We start from the raw sequence: 24,879 nt of genomic DNA, 5'->3' as shown, positions 1-24,879 counted from the left end.
CCTGTCAAGGTCCCTCTGCAGAGCCTCTCTACCCTCCAGCAGATCAACTCCTGCCCCCAGCTTGGTGTTGTCAGCAAATTTACTGATGATGGACTCAATGCCCTCATCCAGATCATCAATAAAGATGTTAAAGAGCACGAGGCCCAGCACTGATCCCTGGGGCACACTACTAGTGACTGGCTGCCAGCTGGATGTGGCACCATTCACCACCACTCTCTGGGCTCGGCCCTCCAGCCAGTTCCTAACCCATCGCAGTGTGCTCCCGTCCAAGCCATGGGCTGACAGCAAATTAAAAAAGTAGATATTATGGAGTTCTGTGATGAGCAGGTTGGACAACAGATGTCCCTCTCCAGATCTCCTGCAGCCAAAATTATTCCATGTATCTCATGTATTTGGATACTGCATCCAGTTCTGGTGTCCCCATCATAAGAAGGACATAACATTGTTGGAGTGAGTCCAGAGGAGGGCCACAAAGATGATCCAAGGGCTGAAACACCTCTGCTAGAAGCATAGTCTCAGGGAGCTGGGGTTGTTTAGCCTAGAGAAGAGAAGACTCTGGAAGGACCTTATAGATAACTTCAGATACCTGAAGGAATCCTACAAGAAGGCTGAAGAGGGACTTTCCATAAGGATGTCTAATGACAATACAAGGGGGAATGGTTTTAAGCTGAGGGAGAATGGTTTTAAGCTGAGGGAGAATAGGTTTAGACTAGATCTTAGGAACAAATTCTTCAGTACAAGGGTGGTGAAACTCTGGAGGAGGCTGCTCAGGGAGGTTGTTGATGCCTCCCCTCTGGGGGTGTTCAAGGCCAGGGCATATGAGGCCTTGAGCAGCTGGGTCTAATTGAGAGACATCCCTGGCCATGTCAGGGGAGTTGGAGTAGATAATGTCTAAGGTCCCTTCCAACGTAAGCCATTCTATGACTCTGTGATTCATGTTTCTATGACATGATATCTGGGATATCATGGTGAGATGGTCTGACAACAGCCCTATTCGTTAAACGGTGAAACTATCAGACAGCATTACAGAGCTGCAGCATAATCCTCATTCTAAGTACTATTATGAGATACTGAAAGTAGAGGTTCAATTCTTACCATTTTCTAGTATAATGTTTGATAGGAGAGCTTTTCATAGCTGAGAAATACCTTTCTGTACTTGGAAACCTGTATGTATTCCAGCTGTAAGCATAACAAGCAAGACTAGTGAAGAAAGCTGTAGTTTCAGCGTAGAAAGAGCAGGATACAACTTTCAGTTGGCCTAGCTGGCCTCTAAAATAGATACAATAAAGAGAATTGTGTTTGGTTTTTTTTAAGTATTTTGGTGAAGCAAAATATTTCTTAGGTGCAGTGCAAAAGCAAAAGACAGATGACACAAAGGTACAGAGTCCCCTTGTACCTAACGGACCTGGATTTAATACTATCCAAGGACATCTTGTGTTAGTAAGGCTACCTGAAGGTTAATATCGCTGTGTCTCAGCAGGGACATTCACAATGACTTGAGAGTCCTGGGGTTTAACATTTGCAGCTGCTGAAAGAGATGGAAGATGCCATCCTTCATGTAAGGGTCCCAGAGACCTGTGGGACATTGAATGTTTCACTGAGACAGTGGAAAGTTTTCAGAGATACAAATGAAACATGGCAGCAGTCTCCATGCGGTTGTGAAATAAGCAGCTTCAGTAAATGAGTAAACAACCTCTCATCTCCAAAGAGGAGGAACACACAATTTATAAATTAACAAACCAAAAGCAACAGACACCAGCTTCACATGGGGAAATGGCCAGTCAGAGATACGAGAGACAGGGAGCAGATAAGGTAAAAACAGTGGACTTGGTTAGCTAAAGACAAGAGACCCAAATGACATGTCAGAGACTTCAAGGCTATAAAGTAAATGAGACTATTTTCTTTAAGCTCTCTGAGTTTTAGCCCTGAGCTCAAGAACTGACAAACAGACCAATGGGATGGTTGTTTCTTCTCCACAGCTAAGCTGAAGAGAAGGGATATTCACTAACTCCCACCCAAAGCAGATGAACAAGGTAATAAAAACAATTTTATTTGTCATCTCCATTTTGAATCATATTTTCTAGTGGAAAGCTACCATTTGGAAAAGTGTCTGTGCACTGAAAAACACAGAAACGGTTGTATATGGGTGTGCAAGACATATATGAACCTGCCTGCCCCTCAGCTCATATCTTACCATTGTTTCCTTCCAACAAACCCTATGGGTATTCATAGACAGTATTATGTAGCTGCTTGACAGGGTTTTTCAATTTACAATGTCCTGCTCATAAACCTATGTTGCTGCCAACCTTCACCTTTGGTTATTTATCTTTTTCCACCAGCTATATCTTTGACTAACAAGGAGGGAAGCCAGGTCCCAGAGACCTGGACTGCACAGGATCTTCAGCCACATATTGTGCATTTATGTGAAGTTGCCTTTTCATGCAAACACAAACAATCCTGGGAAATCTGGACATAGTCCATAACCACTAGGCAGCTGGACAGAAAGGTTTTTTCCACTTCTGTAGCACTGCCAGCCTCCAACACTTCTCAATGTATCATCCGTCTTTATTGAGAGCTGTTAATTATAGCTACGAAGTCTGTTACCATACAGGCACTTTCCTTTTTTAAATCAGCTTTAAAGGTTGCTGCCTTCAAGATATTTTGACAGATCTGGGTTGGAAAAAACCCACAGAATTCCTTATTCCTTCCCGAGCTTTGTTGCTGTTTTGTTGCTATTGTAAACAATATGGGAGAACCTATCTAGGATAGTCCCCATTCAATCAGTTTGTGCATTGGGTGTCAAGATACTTGATACGATGATAAAGTTAAAATGCTTTCTGCAGAAAGACCACCTATGAATTCTGTCGTCTTCCACCTCAACTTTCTGCTTCCTTTTCCACATAGTAAACATGATAACACACTCTTTTCTTTACCAGTCCCACTTTTCCTTTGCCAGACACAAAATGCAGTTACTTTTCTGGTTTTGTGTTCAGGTCACGCCTGGGTGCAGGAAAGGGAGGAGATGACGCCTGGGGTCACTTCAGCCTGGCTTACTTTGGTTCCACAGTCTTAGTCAGTGCAGAGAGATCAGTATGGGTAAAATTGGTATTAGTGGATTTGCTCTTGAGGCGTCCTGAGAAAAGCCCTAGCAGCATTCAAGCTTGACAGCTAGCTTTACTACCCAAAAGAAGAGCCAGTTAATGAAATGCAGTTTAACTACTGTCCACAGATCATTCAGTGCTGCAAGACACAGTATTTTTTTTCTCCAAGTAATAGCCATTACATAAACACATTGTTTCATAGCACATGTCCTGGCTGCAGGTAACATGAAGAATTACTTCTCTTCCTAGTCCTTGCCTCAAGCACCATTACCTCATAGGAGTCACATAATGTAATTATTCTAGAGCATCTGTTTAAACCACAGCAGAGAAGACAAAAGTAATGGAACAACACCACAAAATTACAGGACACCACTTAATTCAATCATCCTTGGAATGATTCTGCAAACCAGGCTCAAGATTAAAGAATATATGTTTCTCCTCATCATACAGTACCTATTTTTTATTCTTGATTAGCATGCCACAAATGTCCAAAAGCCCAGAAGAGGTGATTCTCAACAGGTGAAGGACTTTCAGATTAAGGAAAAGTTTTTTACAGGAAATCGGTGTTAGGCTCTTTCCAGAACAATATGGTCTGAAATACAAACACAATCTCTAATATAAACTGGGAGGCTAAATTAGAAAGGAATGGTTTTCTAAGGAAGGATCCATGACCATTTTCTCACAGAAGCTAAGACACAAGATTTCAAAGGCAGTATTAGCTATCCGAATAGAATAAATTAGCAAACAAGACAAAAAGAATTTTAAAGGTGTTTCCAGGAGATGTAAAAAAGCTGGGGTAAGTTTAGAAAGCGAGGTAAATAGATGAATGTCCTCAAGACCCCATCCATGTTCCTGAGACTACCGTGCAGGTTTTGCATTGTGAGAGCTACCTCCAGAGAGGTAGGGTGTTCTTCCAGCCACTCATGAGTACAATGTAGGTATCAAGCTCCCACAACCATGCATTTAAGGAACACAAAAACTACCACCTTGAACAGGGATTCAGGAGAAGTTTTTCAAGCTTTTAAATTGAAAACATTAAGAGCAGTGTCACCTCAACTCTTGCTATGCAACTAACTCTAGGAGGGTGAGAGCTCTCACTTACAGCTAGTTTGGCTAGCAGACTTTCTCCTTAGCCTTTCTTGATGTTTACATGCCCCACATCTATGTCTCCTCTGTAGACATTTGCTCTCCCCACGCATTTTGTGAGTGATCTGGACATTCAGCTTCAAGCTGGCAGTGCTGGACTATGCAGTGTGGCACCGTGGAACTATCTGTGGCCAGCTTCCTTTCTAATTTAAGTACTAGTACTACCTTCAGCATGTAGAAAAGATTTAATGTGAACAGGAAGCTACTCTGGAGGACTATCTATTTTCTCAAGAATAGGCAGCCTGTACAGAATGTTTTTGACAGATGGCTGAGAAATTTTTGTTTTCTGGAACCACAAAGAGCAAAAACTGATGACATTAGCCTTTAATCACCTAAGAAAACAAGCCTCCTCAAGGAAGTAGCTGAAATGACAACTTACATGATCATCTGGCAATAATGCAGCACTGATGTATTATGTTAAGGCAACAGTGAGAAGATATTTCCAGAACTCCTGGGGGATGATGCACCCCTATCCGACATCTCATGAGGACACAATTTCTTTTCGAAACGAAAGAGACAGCAGCTATCACAGGTTTCATCAGGAAAAGCTAAGTATTTAACTTTGAGAAACAGAAGTTAGCAGCAGCATCACCCTGCGTGCTGTGGCTTGGGGTTCAGCTGAGATAAACCCCAATCCATGATCAAGCCTGATGCCAAATACACAGCAAACAATGTCAGACAGATGTCCACCAGCACTGCCCATACCACAAATACCACACTGTTCCAGCAGAAGGCCTCACTGCTGCTGCTACCTGCTCATAGTACAATTTGGCCTTCTCTTCAGCTAGAACCACCAGAAGAAAAATCCAGATTCAGTGAAAACAGTCTGCGAAGTGATACAGTGGTCCAACAATAACACATCCCCACAACACTTCAGATATCTGCAGGAGAGTTATAGATCACTATGAGTACAAGAAAATTTAAACTAATTGGTTTAATACCAAGCACAAAGGCAAGTCCTGACAGACTGTGGCAGAGATCAAACTGATCCAATTTGAAGTTACTCCTGGCTTTTATCTAACTCTGGTAAGTATCAGATGTTATATCTTCTAATTCCAAGGGTTCTTCTGTTTATTTTTGTTCTTTGGTTGTTAGTTGTGGTTTTTTGGAGGGGATTGTGGTGTTTTGTTTTGGGTTTTGGTTGGTTGGTTGGTTTGGTTTTTTTCCCCCTAACAAGCTAATAGGAACTGTAAAGCGATTTTATTTGGAGGAGCACAAAGAAATAGGAATTATTTTAAGGCTAATGTACTGAATTAGACAAATAGAGCTTATGAACTGAAATTTTTTGAAAGAAAAGATGCTTCATTGTCTGACATTACCTAAAAACACTTGTGTTCATCATGTCTTAGGCCTTCCTAGCATATTTATGACTCTGTTAATGCTTTGGTGGTGAAGTTCCCACATAAGTAGTAATATAAATCAATAGGATGCCAAAAGTCAACCACACTGCAACATTTTAATGCTGCAGGGTAAGAGAGATTCATGAATACAGAATGCTGAAAATCGATAGTAAAAAAGCATCCAGCCATGGCAAATAAGCCTCTGACCTTCTTCCCACTTAGAGTTTTATCATGGTCAGGTGGTTGGTTACCAGTCCTATGTGGCCAGGTTCTCTGCCTGCTGGAGAAGAGGAGGGCAGTGCCCATGGTGCAGTGAGTAGCACTTTCCTGAGTCAGCATCATACTGAAGGACCCAACTCCCAGAATTCCTGGGGATGCAGGGGTAGTGTTCCATCTCCTCTACACTAGCAGAAATACACGTGAAACACATTTAGAAACTGGGGTCCACACTCTCCCAAACATCTTGTGCAGCTATGGCACTGACAGTGTCTTGCCACCGAAGATCTTGGTCTAGATTCCGAGCCCATATGCATATAAATCAAAAGTGGCTCTTGTGAAAGTAATATATTGGTAAATCGGAGTTAAATCTAACGCATTAGTCCTCAACCATTGTTGCCCTTAGTATTTTCATTCAGTTTCAAAGAAATAACTATATTTTGGCATCACCTGCAATTTTTTCCTTTATTTTCAAAGAAAAATCTTCAAATTCTGAAAGATTAGTGGCAAGTGACTTGGAGACAGTATAGAGAAAAATTGATTCAGTGAGAAAGAACATGTTAGCACATGTTCAAATGTGGCTGCAGATCAGTGTGGGTATGTGCAATTATTCTTTCATTCACCTAACACATCAGGTGCAGTGAAGATTGTAGAAGTGACTGAGTTTTCAGCTTCTGACATTTTCTTCAGCTTTATAATGCTTTATAAAAATAAATAAATAAAAATAAATAAAAATCAAGATCTGAATAATGTACAAATAAATAAACAATCATGCCCCCTCAAGAAATCATCAGGTAAGACCATATCATCCAAATAAACAAGCTTTCTGAGATACTGTCCTCCTAAAATGTGAGCACAACTCTCCATTATTTCCCCAGCTGGCACACACAGAGCAAATCTTTATAAAAGGTGTGTTTCGTCCTGCCTAGAGATACTCAAAGCTAGGCAATATCTTACAGACATTTTAATTTAATCTTTCATGTAGCTAGGGAGCTTTAAGCTCTAGTGCTTTTAATTTATGTTACCTCATAAATTAATAATGTAGGTATGATGGAGAGTAGCTTATCAGATTAAATGTGCCACTATATAAAGCATTTTGGAAGCAAAAAATATGAAGCCAAAAATTAAGTACACTTAAATGATCCATTAGGCACATAAATCATTACATGTGTCATTTCTGGACTGGACAATGGCTCAAATAAACAATAATTCAGTTACTGTAATTTTATTTTAAGCTAGTGAGCACTTGCACAAGAAGTATGAGAGCAATGCTGACCATGGAATGCTCCTCTGTGGCCTGCCAGAGCTCTCTGCATCACTCCTCAAGCACACAGTCCTGTGCCAAAGGTGTGTAGCACCTTTGGTAGCAAGCATGGGAAAAATTCTCCCTGAGTAGTCTACATCTGGGCACAACTATTGCATCTGATGGAGCTGAAAGGGGAGGCTAGAGATATCTGGACATGAAGTTTTGGGTTCCTTTGAAAAGTGACTCTCTCCCCATGCTGTGGACAAGACCAATAGCCTATGTCGGCTCAAACAGGAAGTTCCTTATCATGCAACATGGCTCAATTGGAAATTCTTAATACTTGACATTATGGCCTAATACACAAAATCTTATAAAGAAACTGACTAAAGCTGTGCTTAAATTTAATGTGCTACTACAAAATGTTAGCTACAAGTTTATTACAATTGCATGTGCTATAAAATGGCACAATAATCCCTGCAGCTTTAAAGGGGTTTGTGTCCATGACAGATACGCTCTTCTGTGAGAATACAGGACATACAACTTCAAGTATTTACAGGACAGTAATGGTTGCTGTTCTTTACAAGCTCTTTAGCTGTACAGTGAGGTACCCCAAAGCACACCTGCTGGCTCAGGCCCTGCAAATCTGCCCACTGAGGCAGGGGCGGTGTGAAGGGACTGTCTGTGCCTATGCACTGAGGGGAAGCTGAGCTGCCCAGCCCTGCTGAGGAGGAGGCAGCTGTTCTAGTGTCCTTGGAGTGCCTTGCTGCCAAAAAACACTAGGTGCCTGTGGATTGCAGCAATCTGTGTAGCCAAGGTCTGAGAATCCATACTTTACTGTCTATCTGCTAAGGTGACTTAGATGTCATATTTCCACCTTCTCCCACTACCACCTTTTCATTTATTTAATTTCAAATTTCTGCCCGAGAGATCAGATAGTGTACAAAATACAGCAAAAATGAAGAATAAAAGAACCAGAAAGTAATAATGCAAGTTTCTTGTTAGTTCCAGGTCAGAATTGTTTTATTTAACTATCTATAAGTCCATGAAATGTCTCCCTAACATGTCCAACTCTGCTTGGAGTGCAAGTTTCTTGAAGATGGTAATGTCTTATATATATAGCTGCAAAGTCTCTATATACATCCTTCTCTCTCTCTGTGCATATATGTATATAAAATACGCAAAAAGGGAGAATAATTAAGAGGGGACACTGGAATGCAATGCTTGGGTATTCTGATGTACATGCATGTGACATCTCAGATGTAATGGACCAAGCAGAAGAACAGGAATTATTTTCACAGTAACAGTGCAGCACCACTGAAAGGTCTCAGCTTAGATAGTGGATGTGCTGAGGCAGACAGTAACTAAACATATGGTAAGGGACAGTCCTCCCTCTCCCCTGTCTCATATAAATGAATAGAGAGTACAAGGAAATCAGAGGTCTGTAGTGACTTGCTCAAAACCACAAGCAAAATCTGCAGCAAAGCTAGCAACCAAAGCTATATCCCCAAATGCCCAAGTCTACCCTGACACCAAGAAAAAACTCTTGTCGATTAACCCTATTCAGTCTGCCAGTCAGACACACAAATGTGTGTTCTTTACTAAGTCTGCTACAAGCTTGCTTGCAATGATGTCCCTCTGCATCCCAAACAGGCTTCAGGGCTGAGTCATCATGTAATGAAATGGAAGACATAAAACATCCAACCATATAAATTAACTGCAGCAAAAAAGAGTATAAAGCTCTGGTTTTAAGCCCATGGATATGAGCCACAACTGCTCACTCCAGAATTCAGCTGTATTTAAAACATTATCTGAGGGCAGCTAGAAAATAAAATACTTAAAAAACAAAAAAAAAAAACCAAAAACCAAAAAACCAACAAAAAAAAAATCATCCCCAAAAGATAGTTGCTTTGGGCTAGCATTCATAATTGGTTTTAGATTACACTGTTGCTTTCTCTAACCTCCATACTTCTCTCATCTGAAAGAATCGTGTTTGCTCTGGAGTAAACAAATACAAACTGACAAGACTGAAATCCAGGAAAAATGGCATCTTATGGAAATGTATTTAAAACTTCTGCATGCTGCTCTAGGATCTGCAGTGAACAGTGACAATTCCTTCATCTGCAGCCCACTGTTATTTTAGATTTTTTTTCTGTAGTAAGTTTCCACCTCAATGCTGCACAGCTGGAAGCTGAGAAATGTGTACTTCTTACTGTTTACTTTCTGAGCTACTTCATTAGAAGGCTGTGAGCCCCACTGTGTAACAGAAGGGCAAAATGTTGTTCACATCCTTCCATGTATCAGGGAAGCTCCCTGACATGGGACATCTTGATGGCTGAGTCATCCCATCTGTCCCAGACACCTCTCAGGCCAAAATGAGATGAGCTGAAGGATTGCTCACTAAGAGTCAGACTCTTCTTCAAGCAGCCAGAGCATCCTTAGCCCCCCACAGAGGATAGGCACTCAAGGTTTTCCATAAGTTTTCAGGCTTTGTGGGTTTGGCTTGTTGCGAGACACAGTGTGCTGAAGAAAAAGTGCTGCCTTTGGTTATGACTGCACTTCCTCCCGGAAATAAACACAACAGCTCAAGTTTACTGAGATCAGAGCTTGGCCCTTGATGTCAGGGGCATAATGCCAGGAAAATACTGCAATACTTTTTACTTGGCTGTTCAAGGCACTGCACTTGTCCTGAGTTTGGAAAATAAAAGCTTACTTAGGTTATGCAGAGATTGCCATAAAAGTCACTTGTGGATAGAAGAAGAAGAAGATATTAATTTAAAAATTAGGTTCAGAGAGGTTTGTATGGAAAACTCTTGAGAAGGAGTTGCAGAAAATGTGGACTTTCATTACATGCTTCTATGTATTGGAAATACACTTGAATTTCCTATTGGTGAGGGGAAACTGCATTAAGAATAGTAACATAGCACCTAGCACAGGACACACTATGAATTCAGAATGTCCTTTAACAAACCCAAAGAGAAAAGCAATCACAAGCTTGATTTAATTGACTGGTTGGGAAAAAATGTCCACTAGATGTACAGCACCATGCAAGAGCCACAAGATGAAAAACAAAAGCTCCCATACCTGTATCTTTGCTTTGGAGACTGCTTTTCAGCTGACTTAAAAACATGTCCAAGATAGTACAAAGGAAAGAACAAAAAGTTCCAGTTTGTTGCAAACCATGTTAGAGTGAAGGGTGCATCAAATTTCTTAAAGGTCAGTTTTGCTAGCTGTGTTGAACCTGACCAAGAGGAGCAGACACCCAGGACCATGGCCACACCCCAGAAAATCTTCTTGAGTTGCGTCACAGAGCATTTCCAGCAACAGCGGTTCACTCTTCCACCACCTTGAGCCCCAGCTTGCATCTGTGCTTCTGCTGGGGCTGGAGACTCTCGGGAGCGTTCATCCCCTGGGGAGAAGAAAACACAAGGCTTACTAAGGAAAGCCAGACTGCATTTTAGTTTTCAAATCCTAGGCCCTTCTGCAGTCATGTAGAGCTTTACCAGCAAAAGAATCCATCAGATCCTGCCACAAAATGCCCTTCATTTTTAGATCATTGCAGAGCCTCTGGTTCAACTGAGGCTTAATTACAATGCAAATAGTAATTATCACCTCTAGATTTAGAAGCCACTGGGTAAAAAGGAATTGAAAATGACATGTTGCTCTGATGTACGCAGAAAGGCTTAACACGCCACTTAAACTGATGCTGTTAGACTGTGCAAATGAATGAAAAATACGGCATTGAGTTTAATGAAGCAGCAAAAGTGGATGACAACAACACTTTGAATTGTTATTTTCTTGGCTAATGCAGAAATGGGCAGCTTATGAAATACGTTTTTTCAAAAGGAGAGGGGGGACAATGTACTTAACCTTGCAGTTAAGCACTATTACTGCAATATATGTAGAAAAATTAACTTGGATCAACAGTCATTTCAGTGATCCCTAGGAAAACAGCTGTCCTCAGCTGGCAAAAACTAGACCAACCCACAAGCTGCCCCACAGACTTGGCAGCCCTAATTTTGTTTAGCTTGAGGCCTGCATCTAATGAGACTGGGCTGGAACTCTGCCCTGGTATAACTGAGCCTAGCATGCTGCTGGAAATTTCTCCTAAAAAATCTTCCTCTTTACATCCTTAAACATGAGTTGTTATATCTCTGTTATCATGCCATTACTGGCAGATACTATACCCAGCTTGTCAATGCACCAGCAAAGTGAGGTTAGGAGCTTCAGATCCTATGGAGATAAAAAAGTGCTGGCAGACCTCACTGTCAGGCCCCTGGTTTTAGGGCTCTCACCTTAAGGTAAAAAGCCTTAAGTTAAAGTCTTCCTCAAATTCACCCCAATTAACACCTGCTAAAGCTGTCAGTTAACCACATGCAACACTCATCAGTGATTTCTGTTAAAGGCTGACCAGTTTAGTTGATCCATTCACTTGAAGAAGGAAATAGCAACTCATGTTGAAAGACAGGAACCTACAGCTTCAAGTGTCCAGAGGTCACTGCATATATTGAAAGGTGAAAAGAGAGATACAAGTACAATCAGGAGAAGTCATGACTGTACTGTTGCCAAACATTTCCGTATATTTGAGACAGACCAAGATGTGTGCATACAAAAACTCCTTTCATATCCTGGTGAGAATCAGTATTCAGAATGGAGAATCTCTTCAAGCCTCTCAAGTTTAGATAAATTTGCATTTACATGGACTAATAGATTAGTAAAGAAAAGGTATATTCCAATGGAAAGAACTATTTAATTACATTTTTACCGGTAAGAAATGTGTGATCTGAGCTAACAGCACCACTAGTTTGCCTACCTAAGCTGTATTTTATAACAGAAAAAAGTCTGTGGCCTCTGTTTGATATTTGAAATCTAAAAGGCTAGTACAGCAGCAGTGACATAAACATGTAGTCTTTTTGAGTGGCTTTAAGAGAGATGGGGGTGTTGCAGATATTTCTACTTATGTCAGTTTTCAACAGAAGACTGTGTGGGCAGCCTCTCACATTACAGAAGATGCACCAGCAGGCCAATGAATTATCCAGAGTTAACACGGCTTTGTATTAATCACCTAGTGGAAAGATTACAAGCTACCTGTTACATGTTACGAGAAGCTAGAATTTTTAAAAAGCCATCTGTGAATTCTGGGTTCATTCAAAATCATTTCAGTACCTTGTCTTTGTAATACATTGCTTACAACTAATGTTTCTTGCCTCAGTTGTGGCACAGACCAGTCAAGGTTCAGTTTATCAACAGTACCTTCATTTCTTTTAACTTCACCATACAATGGGCAGCTGCCCCCACTCTCTTTGCTGTCCACTACACAAGTCCTGCAATGATTACAGAATATTTCATTTCCTTTCAAGCTTTTCTGCTGGGGGTACTGTACACCAAAAACTTCACACACCCTACTGAATTCCAGCATCATTTCCACAGACCACAGAAATTCTCACTCTCAGCAAATGACAACACTGCGTGTACCACTTTTAAAGCGATCTTGCACCTCAAGGCTTACCTTTGTAGGGGTGCTCATTCTTTGGATGCATTTACATGGTGGATGGAGTAAAAACCTTTCCTAAGCATGATGGGTTTCAAGATGAACAAGGGCATGTATTGATAAGACAAGGCTTTATACTGAAAAAGAGTAGATTTAGATTAGATATGTAAGGAAGAAATTCTTTACTGTGAGGGTGGTAATACAATGGAACAGGTTTCCCAGAGAAACTGTGGCTGCTCCCTCCCTGAAAGTCTTCAAGGCCAGGTTGGATGGGGCTTTGAGCAACCTGGTCTAGTGGAAGGTGTCCATGGCAGGGAGATGTTCTAACTAGGTTCTATGATGGGCCTTACATCTTGGGGTAAAAAGATCACTGACCTGGTGATTTGCATTACAAGCTGGAACTTCCTTTAACTATTGATCAGCGAAACTACATCATGTCCTCACAATTTCCTGTACTTCCAGAGGAATAGATGCCAAATGGACAAAGCCTTTTCCAGTGGATGCAATACTGTCCTTGAGGATACACAGGACATAATATGCTCCAAACTAGATTGTGTTTGTAAATGGTTGATGCTACAGATGATATACACCCATGTGGTCCCAACCTCCCATTTGCCATGTTGTGGACTTGCCTGTCAGCTGGCATTCAAAATAGCCCAACCTGTACTTTTCCCTGCCCAGCCCCCATGTCCCCACAAGGACAATTTTTGCCACCCAAATTGCAGGTGCACTGAACGGGTGATATCAAGCCTGCATATGGATGAGAAGCTCATCACTCTCTTTCTAACATTGCTCAAGGGCCAGCTGGCAACAGAATGCACACGAATCTAAAGATAGCAAAATGGCTTTTCCGAATCAATGAGGCAGGCCACTACAGAATTTTATTTCTGGACATCCTTCTCCAGACTTTTAATGGGATTCTTCCTTTACCCCTTGTAGGAGACTGCTCTGTGTGATACTGTGACCCCTATCAGAGAAAATGAAGATGCTGAGATAGAAGAAAAATGCTTCCTTTTACTAATTTTGGCTTTTCATTTTCCCTTATATTCATTTTCCTGTTTCATAAATCCCAACTCTTTTCCCCTCTCTTCTCTCTTTTTCAGCCAACCTCTCTCACATGGCATTCAGAAGCAATAGAAGGACATCACCTCCAGTGCTACTGCCTATGTCATCACCTACAGAGATCACCAGCCCCAGCAAACAGCCATCCTTGTATTTCCTCCATGATGGCGAAGTCTTCTCTCAGCTGACTTCACATACTTGGGGCAGGGACATTTAAACCTGAGGTACTCACTCCACATTCCCTGTCAAAGCCATGGAGAAAAACAGGCACTGGAAAGCACTATATGACGTACAGATGCTTGCACTGTGTAGGTAGCAGAGAGAACATCTTGAAATATCCTGTCCAGACCATCTCAAAAGTGCTTTAAGGCTTAAGACTCAGTGCACAGCAAGCCAGCTAAAGGCTTACCACAGGACCACACTGTAACTCACTGTATATGTTAAAAATGTGTTGAAAAATCAAGGGTGGCATGTATCTCCTCAGTTTGAGACGTCTGCTGTGCAGGTTTGTGTATCTGAGACAGTCACATTTACACTTTCTGCATAGTTACTAGACCAAAAAAAAAACCAAAAAACCCAACACATTTCCCTAGAACAATTTATCTCCTAAAGTAGACAATTAGAACAAGCCAGATGAATCACCCTCCAAGTGCTTGTTTCTCTCCACCAGCCCTAAACAGTCTGAGGCGACAAGCTCAGAAGTAGGTGTCTCTAGTGTAGGTGTCTAAGGCTGGGTGAGATGAGTCCCACCTCTCCACTGCTGCTGTCAGGAACAGAGAGTAAAGTCACTGCAGACAGCACTGGGCCCCACCACACAAACATATTTAGCTGTCATCAATGAACTGCTTTAGCTCTTGCCATCTCATCAAGCAAATGAGCAAAAGAACTGTTACAAAAGTGCTGGATGCCTTTGCCAACCCTTCAGAGTGAGAAAATGACCCTCACAGACTAAGGTCTGGCCTATTAGGGACTGAAACATGTTCCTAATGATAATGCACAACTCCCCAGGCTATGAGTGTGCTTCCATATAAGCATATTCTTAAACAGTTCTTTAAATCAGGCTTCTGGAAAAAAAATCTAACAAAAGCAAAAATCCTTACAGGTCTCTGTGACAATTACAAATGAGCATCCTCATTTTGCCAGCTTCCCAAATGCTTTGCAGCTGCTTGGTTGTTGCATAGATCAAGTCTGTAAAACTTGCAAAAATATTATATGCTTATAACAAGTCCTAGAGTCTCAAGTTTTCTCCTCTGGGCAAATGGGCTCCTTACTTCATGCCTTCCCAGTATATAAGAATGTTTTCTATTCTAAGCAGACCAGCTTTGATGATGCCTGGGTTTCCCTGGCTTTGGACAGTCTGTGGATTAGGGCACCCTCTTGGGCAGACAGGAACCCTGCTCCTAGGACACAGGGTGGAAGGCTGCCCTATGCACTGGGCTATTGAAGAGGAGGACACCCTCCACCTCCACTTTTTGAAGTAAATTGTTCATCCACTTAGCTGCCCTCTCAATTCTGAAAAACACTGATAAATGCTAGAGAGAGAGCAATGGGCATCCTGAGTCCAAGCACAGGACTCTGCTTGGCATTACCTGCTGGGAAACTTAGATGATTCATCCTGCAAACTCACTGCTGTCCTTTGGCAGGGGTCAACAGACACATTGATAAAGGTGATGCAGTTTCTCTTTCTACATTTTTTAAGAGGCTTCTGACAAAACCCCACTTCGAAGGCCTTTACAGAAAACAAGCAGTGAGAAGTAAATACAGTAATGGGGGAAGTAGTTGAAGCTCTGCAGAGGTCTGCTGTGGAACCTGTACTCTCTACTGTAACCACAGATAATGTAAACAAAGGGGAGAGTGGTGGGATTCCTAATGACAAAGTTTTCCAATGACATAAAGTTAGGCAGGGACATCTGTGAAGAATGACAGGCTATGTAATTGGGTCACAAATCAGCAGATGATGAAATGTGCCATTAAAGAAATACAGGTGGGAGTAAACAACCCACATGCTGCACACTCAGAGATGGGGCTCTGGTCATTGCCACCAGGGCAATGCCACTGCCCCTTACAGACTGCTCCTCAAAAAGGGCATCAGTATTCAAAAGCAACCAAAAAATAAAAAAGGCAAAATAACTGCCAAAAATTACTAGGAAAAAAGCAGAAAAGACAGAAAATAGTTGCTTCCTACACATGAGTAAACTGCAGTTGTCAGCACACCCACACTATAGGAGAGGCACCTCAAGACAGAAAATACACCTTCCTGATCAATTCCATGGAGCTGGAGACAGGAACAGATGGACCTTTGGTCAAATCCCATATGACAGCTGTTCATGAGATTTTTGAGGAAATTGCTCTGGAGTTTCTAGAGGGAAGCTGTGAGTCTCCACAGGGTAGCTGGCAGGTGGGAATGCAACACTTAGTGTGCAATAACTTGAGGTTTGCACACATTTCCCCAACTGGTGCTGAAGGCCTAACAAAGCAGTACGATATTTTTAATGAATACCAATTAATGTACTGCAATGGAAAAATTACAGAACCCCACAAACCTTTATGAAATCATTTAAAAGGAGAATATTTGGCCAAAATGACATTGCACATATGGATTTTTAAATGCTATTTGGAAAACCGAAATGTTAAAGCACTGTCTTTAAATACTGTGCTATTACACTAACATATACAAATAATTTCACTTTATTTCATCATGGAATGGCATGACTAAAGCAAGAACAAATCAATAGAGTTTTAAAATCCACAGTAGAGGTTATTTCAAAGAGCAAAACTGGGGTATTAACCTATTAGGTCAGAGGGTTTGAATTTGCTTGGCGTTACAGAATAAAAGATGGTAGGTATCTGGAAATGGGAGAAAATGTATGAACACAGATTTAAAGCTAGGCAAAGGCATTCTAAGTTCAGACTCTCTTTTGCTATTGGAATTCATAATAGAAATTAAATACTTATGCAAAGTAAATTAATAATACAAAGTAAAGTGTTATGATAATCTATATGGAATATGCAAATTTATCTGATCATCTGACCCAATGTCATCAGGGTAGGAAATACATCTATTGGCTCACTGGCAATAAAGATGATTCTCCTTCCTGCTTGTTTGTGGAAATCTCCCATATTACTGAGACCAACAAATCATTCATATAAGTTACCGAACAGGTGTAAGTTTCTTGTAACAGGTACTCTTAGGTACTCCTAAAGTATTCTCACAGATACAAAGTTTTCTATCACTAATAGTTATCACATATTAATTCCTTCTTTAGCTTGTGCTGAATATTGCACTTAGATTTACTAATAATCAGAATTGAATAATCTGCACGTATTTGATGAAGAGAAGCTAAATTCTCCTCCTTATCATACGTGTGCCTTTTTTCCTCTGTCGAATACTCCAGCAAGACTTACTGCAAAATATATACTCTAATTCCTGTTAGTGATACAGGGAGAGATGAAAAATTATCAACTCCATACTGCAGCAATTTGGTCTTTCATAATTTAATTTATCTTCAGAGACAACTGCTCAGAAATTCTAATGAAAGTGCTATAAAAATGGGCCTCATTAAAATACAATATTCTGCTGTGAGTTTTGTGGGGCAGGGACTTTCCCTAAATAGTGTCCTTTTTATTTCCCAATCAGAATGCGTGACTGGAGTCCAGAGTCAAAATGGAAGACATTGAGTGCTTTCCACAATATAAACATTGTGGTACTGGAATATAACAACCATAAAAACATGTAAAGAATAATTGTGATCATAAGATATATATTCTTGATAGCATGAAAAAAAACCAATAAATTTTAAAAATGATTCTGTATTACTTTCTTGAATAAAAATTGGAATTAATCTTACAGTGAGTTACCTAGCAAGATGACTGGGAGTTTTGCCATTTACTTTGAGAACAGTAGCAATGTGAAAGCAGAATTTCCACTGCAACAAAAATAAGCTATGACCAAAACTGTATTTTGGAAAAATTTTGATCAGAGTCTGTGGAAATTTAACCCTGAAAAAAGGGTTTAAGAGGCGATTGTTCTGGTGAAAAAAAGAAGTCTGGATTCTCTGCAGGAAACTCCTGTATTAATCAGTCAGGCATTTGAGTAATAGCTTTATCTCCAAGAGAATTCAACTTGTTGTACTAACATAAATAACACATTTATATCAATACATATATACAAGTACTTTGTAAGAGTTAAGTGAATTCATGCTAACTGTGGAGGTTGTGTCAGCTGCATTTTATCTATAGCAAGACTATGTTCTTTCTCCCTTATTGGGCTTTCCAGAACTGCCTGGCTTTCAAGTAAGTACAGTTTTAAATAGAATATTATACTATAATGCCTTTGTTTTTTTGATACTAAATTCTAACTGTATTGATGTAAATCACTGGCTTAAACAAATACACTAACTCAAATTGATTGTTCTCTCAGAAGCTAAAGGGTTAACCTGCTATTGAACCTCAAATACAATGCTGTTTTTTTAGGTGCTACGTTCAGACCAAGATGATAGCTGGAGCATCTGTTCTTTGTCAACCAATAGGCAGAGAGTAGCATGGACCTGACATGGACTTGAGCATGCTTCAGTGACTGGAGTAACATGTATATATATATATACATGTATATATATACACACATCTAGAGAAGTCCCCACATGATTTGCTGCTCAAAGATGGACCAGAAGAAGATGGCTCCTCACCTCTCATCAACAAGCTCAGCAAATGTTTGGTCTCCTTTGATAACAAAGCTAGGTTTGCCTAGGTCCATTGTTGGCACCACCACATTCAGTACAACTCCAAGCAAAAACACACTACCTGCAAAAATTCTATTTTCTTAAATATACTATCCTTGCTGAGACTTGCACTTAGGGAATGCAGATGACCATTGAAAAGGCATTTCTAGATTGTGCTTCCTCACTTCTGTTTTTCCATGATTGAATTGCAAGGATTAGAAGGTTCACCTTTTTTTTTTTTTTAAACATTATTATTTGATGAAAGTTTCAACTAGAAATAGTGACAATGAGCAAAACTTGATAGCTATTAAAAAAGGAGTCAACATAGAACTTTTGTATGACCAACAAGTACTGGATCCCATGGCAAAATTCATGCCTTAAGTAGGACTCACAACATTTCAAGGCTAGGCACCTTTGAATTATGACTAGGTAGAGTGGATCCAAGTTCCTGGAACTGGGTAGTTAACACTGAGGTGACACCTTGCTTCTCCAATACATGGTCTCTGCACAGTCAGTACGCAGCTTTGTCCAAAAGTAAGACAGCGCTGCACTGCTAAAACCACCATTTCCTCTTGCCTTTCAGCTTACACTGCAGTGGCTGTCAGCAAAACTCAGTGAAGATTACAAAGTAAATCTATGCTTTCATTGGCTAAACTCCTGCTTCTGCAGTGTGCTATCCAGGTCTGCAGTGGTGTGTCACAGTTTCTAATTAACGAATTGGGCTGTGGACTAAAGGTTGGCAATGATACTCCAGCCTAGTGGAGGGAGACACTTAGTATATAAGTGAATGTACTATGCTGAGTGTAGCGGGCTGAGAAAGCTACAACATAGATAATGCTATGTGTGAGGCTTGTAACTAGGAAATTGCTGAAGAATGTATGTTGAGCTATCACAGAATTTTACATTCAACTACAGGTCTTTTCTGAGCTCTGGCTCTGCCACCAGGAGTCCCTCTGTACTCAGCACTGGCAAGGCCACATTTTGAGTGCTGTGTTTCCTTTGTGGACCTTCAGTACAACAAAGACAATGAGATCCTGGAGCAGGCTCAGGGAAGGGAAACAAAGCTGGTTAAGGGTATGAAGAACAAGTCTTATGACAAGAGGCTGAGGGAACTGGACTTGCTTAGACTGGAGAAAAGAAGGCTGAGGAGAAACCTTCTCATGCTCCACAACTGCCTAAAAGGAGGTTGGGTGGGTGTTGGTCTCTTCTTCCAAGCAGCAAGCGAGAGAATGAGAGGATATGGCTTCAAATTGCATGAGGTGTGGTTTAGATTGGATATTAGAAGAAACTTATTCACTGAAGGGGTTATCAAACACTGGAAAAGGCTCCCCATGAAGGTGGTTGAATTGCCATCCCTGGAGGAGTTTAAAAGACATGTAGGTGTGGTGCTAAGGGACATGGTTTAACACTAGACTGAGTAGAGCTAGATAATGGTTGGACTCAATGACCTTAAGGGTCTTTTCCAACTGAAATGATTCTTTGATTTTTATACTGAACTGTTTCTATGCTACAAATTCCACTGCTTACAATTATCATCAATTGGGAAAGAAGGACAGAACTTCTTTTACAAGAATTATAAAATGAAAATAGGAGATAACAAATGACATGTTCTAGTGATTTAATATTTATTTCTTACTGATTCTGGTTCCAACTTCTCATGGGATATATCTATAATTAAATGGATTAGTAATCTGCTTATTTTTTTTTTTTTTAAGAGCAAATGCCTGAATTGGTTCAAGAGGACTAGAAAATGAATCTTGCTTCATGTTGCATACATGTTGTATGAGGAGACATCCAATGATTACTGTTATTCTTAGGTTCTGTCACTGTAAATGAAACCATTGTTTGTCCAGAGTGTGTGCATATTGGCTTGTTTCAGTCACTAAAGGAAGGAAGCTTGGATAAATCTTTAATAACCTATCGTCCTGCTTCATGATGCATTAAAACTCCTGCTCTGGCATTAGTTTAGTAACACCAAAACAGTCTCATTTTATTCCAGTGTAATCTGGGGAGGGGACGAACAGTGCAAAAGTAATGAGTCACCTCCAGACCTATATGCATTTGCACAGGCAAGACAGTATATAAAATAACAAGTGGGACACGATCAAAGATGAGCTGGCAGGAATCCTCAGTGAGTAAGCCTAGCACAGCTAAGAGTGGCTCATTTTGCATCTGTTTAAAGCCTACAAAAGCATGCTGCCACTTGGGAAGGGAGCCAGGTGTTATGCAACAAGAAACTCCCCACACCTTTGGAACAGGATCTTGGATACTTGCTTAAATATACTGCTGTGTTAACTAAAAATGCTCCAAGAAACAGGAATATTGGACAAAATTAGTCCTGTTGCAAAACCAGAGTGAATTACTGCATATGTGCACTTAACCCACAGTAAACATGGAAGAGGGTACCACTTTTCCATCGGGGGAGTAAGTCACATCTACTTTATCACGCAAAGGTACCATGGAGAAGCAAATACATGGCAAATTTACATACCAAATCATTCCTGTAGCTGCACATAAACTATTGCCTTCATCCCTAGATCATTCACTCCATCCCAGCTCCAGTCAGGAGTCACAGCTACTGCCCCATCCACAGATTTGATGGTCTCTGCTTTGATCATGAATGTTCACATTGAGGACTGTCTTCTGTGCAGGAAGACAGCTTGAACAAAAGTGAACTGAACATTGTACATGTTAATTATTTACTCCACACAGAAGCCAGCATGCATTCTTAGTGAAGGCTGCTTCAGTGGGGAAGCACACTCAGACCCACAGCCCCGGCTAAGCTGAACCACCAGTCTCTCCTGCTCTCCAGATGCTTGTTTTCTACAATGCACAAACCCTGCATATTTCTACTATGTACACCTCTTGCACTAAGCAGAATAGTGAACACAATTCTTGCTTCTACAGATGCTAACTCCTGCGTAAGATTTTTACTAGGTCTGCCCTAGTGCTCAAAGTACAAACAAGAATTGCCTGACAGCCAAAACCTGCACACCGTAAACAGTTGCATTTATTTATCCACATATATATTAATACAATATTTAAGCTTATTTCCCAAAAAGGAAGTTTTAGTTGGAACCTGAAGTCACTCCAGCTGAGCATGTAGCAGTATCTGGTTCCACAACAACTGAGTTTAGACATTTATATGTAGTAATTCAAAGCAGAGATGGATCATGTGCTTTATAAGAGACTCTGAATATCACCAGTCACTATTGCCAAAAGAACACTGTAAAGGAAACGTGCTATATGGGGAGGCTGCAATACCGTTTCCTTGGTGCTAGAAGCCTGGGAATAAGTAGCTCCTAAGTAGGGACTGATTAAATGAAGGATAAGTTTTTCTCTGGCAACGTCATTGTCTGCAGCTCCTCATGAAAGCTGATGCTACTTATCCCTGGAAGATCCCAAGATGCAGAGTAGGGATATAAATCTTTATCTTCCTAAGGGAGAAAAGTCAGTCCTCAAAGTACACCATGCTTCCATGTACAAATGGGGTGAAAACAGCCAATTGGTTGTACTGAGCGGAATGACCACTCTGGTATGGATGCAAATTGGTGAGAAAAACAGTAGCAGAAAGAGGAACAAGCACAAACCAGGCACTGAGCCTATATTTCTCAAAATACAAAGTGTGTGCAATGGTACCAAGCACAGAAAACACCTGGTATGGTAATGGCCTGCCTGAGTGATGCACATAGATCACTTGTCTTGGAAAGTGCTGGTACTGCAGGCTCAGAGCATACTGATGATTCAATCTCTGAAATAATTCGAAATGGCAGTCACGCTTCCGAAGGCGCACAAAGTCCTTGTCTCCCTTTTGAAGCAAAGAAAGTACTGCACCAACAGGAAAACAGAGGGAATGCTGGAAGGCATTACAGCAATGCATATCAATTAATGGCTCCTCTTGAATAACTCTTCTAGAGTAAAACCTGTTACTAGTGGTTCTGCCAAAGATCCTTGAAATGCTTTGATAGTAGTCAATACAGGAGAAAATAATCATAACTATGAAGCAGAGAAAGATTTGCAGTCTTGCTTTTGCAGTATTGGCTACACTGTCACAAGGGACTTGGGCTACCAGAGAAATTTAGGAAGGCAAATCTTTGCCAGCAGTATGGAAGCAAGCAGTTCACAGTATGCCCACTGCCTCACTTTATTTTTCCCTCAAACTACATTTTAGCTTTTTCTTATGGCCCTAAACACCAGCTGGCAAAATCAGTCAATGTTAGTCTGAAAGGAAATGTTGTCAATTGATTTAGAAAGAGAAGCTGTCAAACATAGTCAGTCTGTTTCATTAAAAGGAAACTCTTACCTGTCTCTGTACAGCCTCTGGAACCTATCCTACACCATCAAGGTAATTTAGATTTTTGCCACTGGTGATAAAAATTAATCTGAAGTAAGAAAGGAAAAGTCTAACTAGGTCAACAAAGGCCCTGGTGAGAGGCAGTAGGGTATCCGAGAGCTGGTATGCAGAGCAGACATGGAAGCGCTTGAAAGGATTCAATTTGATAGCACAGGGAAGGATTGCACTGCTTCTGTTGCTATATAAGGTAAGTAATAAACTGTATTTGAACTGGTAGAAGAGGAGTGAGATGACCCATATTTCAAAGCTGGAACCTGGTGGGTTATTATTACTTATGATTCATAAAGCATGTGCAGTGCACCAAAATAAAGGGAGATGTGTTTCCCTGCCCAGAGTAGACTAATGCAAACCTGGGAAGAAACGCCCTACTGAGCATGGAGCTAACTCCAAGGGCTTTTGAAAATTCCAATTATAGTGTACTGAAGACAAGGCCTGTTCTTCTTTTGGTCAGAAAACTGAGATCCCTTTTCCTATCTGTACAGCAGGTGGTTTTTATGTTAGAGGAAAGCAACAGCTGTGTTCTCCCTGAACTGAAATAAACACCTTCAGGTACTCCTGATTTTCCACTGAGTGTAGTTCCTTTCCCCATCTCCAATAATTTTGGCTTTGTTCACTTTCTCCTCCACAGAGTCAATTCTATCATTTTTTTCTTTGCCTGTCTTTGTTCCTCAGCCTTTCAGTAATACTTTATTCTTTTTTCACAAGCTTTCTACAGTCTCGCATTCATATTTTATGTTTTGCTGTTCAATCATTCCCTTTTTTGAGTTGTTCCTCCTCTTTGCCTCATCTTGCTCATTCCTTTCTGCCTCTCCTCCTTCCATTCCTTTCAACCAACCTTCTTCCTTTCAGACATACCATTCTCCCAACCAATTACCACATCCTTCAGTGGATCCTCAAAACCAACTCTTTGCCCTCCCTTCAAGAATTGAGCTCTGCATTCATCCCTCAGATGGGGCTCCTCTTCCTGACCTGTGCCCTCTGCTCTGCTCCTCCTGCCTGCACACCACTCCTTCCATCTTTCCCGCTCTGCCACTCTAGGACATGGCCTATGGGTTTCTACCCAAGATCACAGCTCCTCAACCTAGACCTCCACACCAGCTATCCCTAGACTTTCAGAGTTCTCTGGAAAACCCTCCTGATCAAATCACTACCCTTTTCAAGTTCCTCAACCATGATCCCTCAAAGTCTCCAAAGGTTCCTCTGGTCCCTGAAGGTCTGCCAACCCACTTGGTCAGAGCCCCAAACCTACTGCTACCATGAAGCTGGATTGGCAAACAAAGGTGAGGACAGATGGTTGGGACACAAGGCTGTGTTCCTCCCATGGCGTGTCAAATCCTCCTGTCAGGGATCCTGCCTGGCAGAAACTTACTTGCCCAGAGGCTCGAGGGAAGCTGTCGGCCCGAGGAACACTCCAGTAATGGAGCTCTGCCTCTGGAACGTGGGAAAGGAAAGAGACAGAGCAGAGTAAAGCAGGAGACAGGGGTGGGCACCAAGCATCGCCCGGCATCGCACCCTGTCGCCCCAGAGCATCCTCAGGCGCGGTACCTAGGTTCTGGAACAGCCCCCGTCACGGGTACCCAGTGGCCCCGGCGCATTCCTGGCTGCCGTACGCGGTCTCCCCAAGGATAACCCTGTACTCCCGTCCCGTTCCCAGCGCCGTCGTCGTTTACCTTCCACTTTGGTGAGGGTGAGGACGGGGCTGTTGCAGGCGCTGAGGGGGGCCACCCTGGCCGAGTGCTTCTTCATGGCGAGCCCGTCGCCGGCGGCAGCTCCCCGCCGCCTCGCGCCTACATCCTGGCGTCGCCGGAGCCCTCCTCGGCGGCGCTGCTCCGGTACGGCTCCCGCCCGCCGCCCTCTGCCGCAGCACCGGGCGGCGGCGGGGGCTGGGGCTCGCCCGCCCGCTGCCGCTCGGGGCTGCTGCAAACCCGACGTCACTGGCACGGCCCCCCCACCCCCCCGCCCGCCCCCCGGGCTCTCGGGGCCGCCCCCGGGTCGCGGGTTGCGGGGTGGCGCCCGGACCCCGCGGCGTGGGGCGTTGCGGAGCCCCTAGGTGCCGGCTCCGGGGCCGGGAGCACCTTCCCGGGCACCGCTCCGGCAGAGCAGGCAGGGAGCCCGGACCGTAATGCGGCTGCGGACACCGCTCCGGCGCTCGCTGCTATGCCAGGGTTTCCCGGAGCGGGCCAGGCTCCCGGCCCCGGTGATTTCTGC

At 42.0% G+C, this 24,879-nt stretch overlaps 1 protein-coding gene across 3 annotated transcripts in view; it reads right to left on the bottom strand.

The window, feature by feature from the left end:
* The window catches only part of LOC137449223 (solute carrier family 35 member F3), a 77,308-nt gene extending 52,798 nt beyond the window's left edge, over window positions 1-24,510 (bottom strand). The window contains exons 1-2 of one of the 3 annotated variants that reach the window (XM_068154541.1): window positions 24,342-24,510; window positions 10,131-10,455 (exon numbers count right to left, since the gene is read on the bottom strand). In XM_068154541.1, the coding sequence (XP_068010642.1) occupies window positions 10,131-10,455; window positions 24,342-24,417 (401 nt within the window). In that variant the 5' untranslated portion in view covers window positions 24,418-24,510. Of the gene's footprint in view, window positions 1-10,130; window positions 10,456-12,555; window positions 12,612-24,216; window positions 24,249-24,341 lie in introns of those variants that run through there. The other 2 variants (XM_068154558.1, XM_068154550.1) reach the window with 2 other exon arrangements.
* Between the last annotated feature and the right edge of the window lie 369 nt (window positions 24,511-24,879).

The sequence above is a fragment of the Melanerpes formicivorus genome, unplaced genomic scaffold (assembly GCF_026170545.1).
Source record: "Melanerpes formicivorus ecotype bairdi unplaced genomic scaffold, bMelFor1.0.p_v2 SCAF_2, whole genome shotgun sequence".
In the NCBI taxonomy this organism is placed as follows: domain Eukaryota; kingdom Metazoa; phylum Chordata; class Aves; order Piciformes; family Picidae; genus Melanerpes; species Melanerpes formicivorus.
Note: the sequence above shows the minus strand (reverse complement) of the source record. Positions and strands in the feature narration are given on the sequence as shown.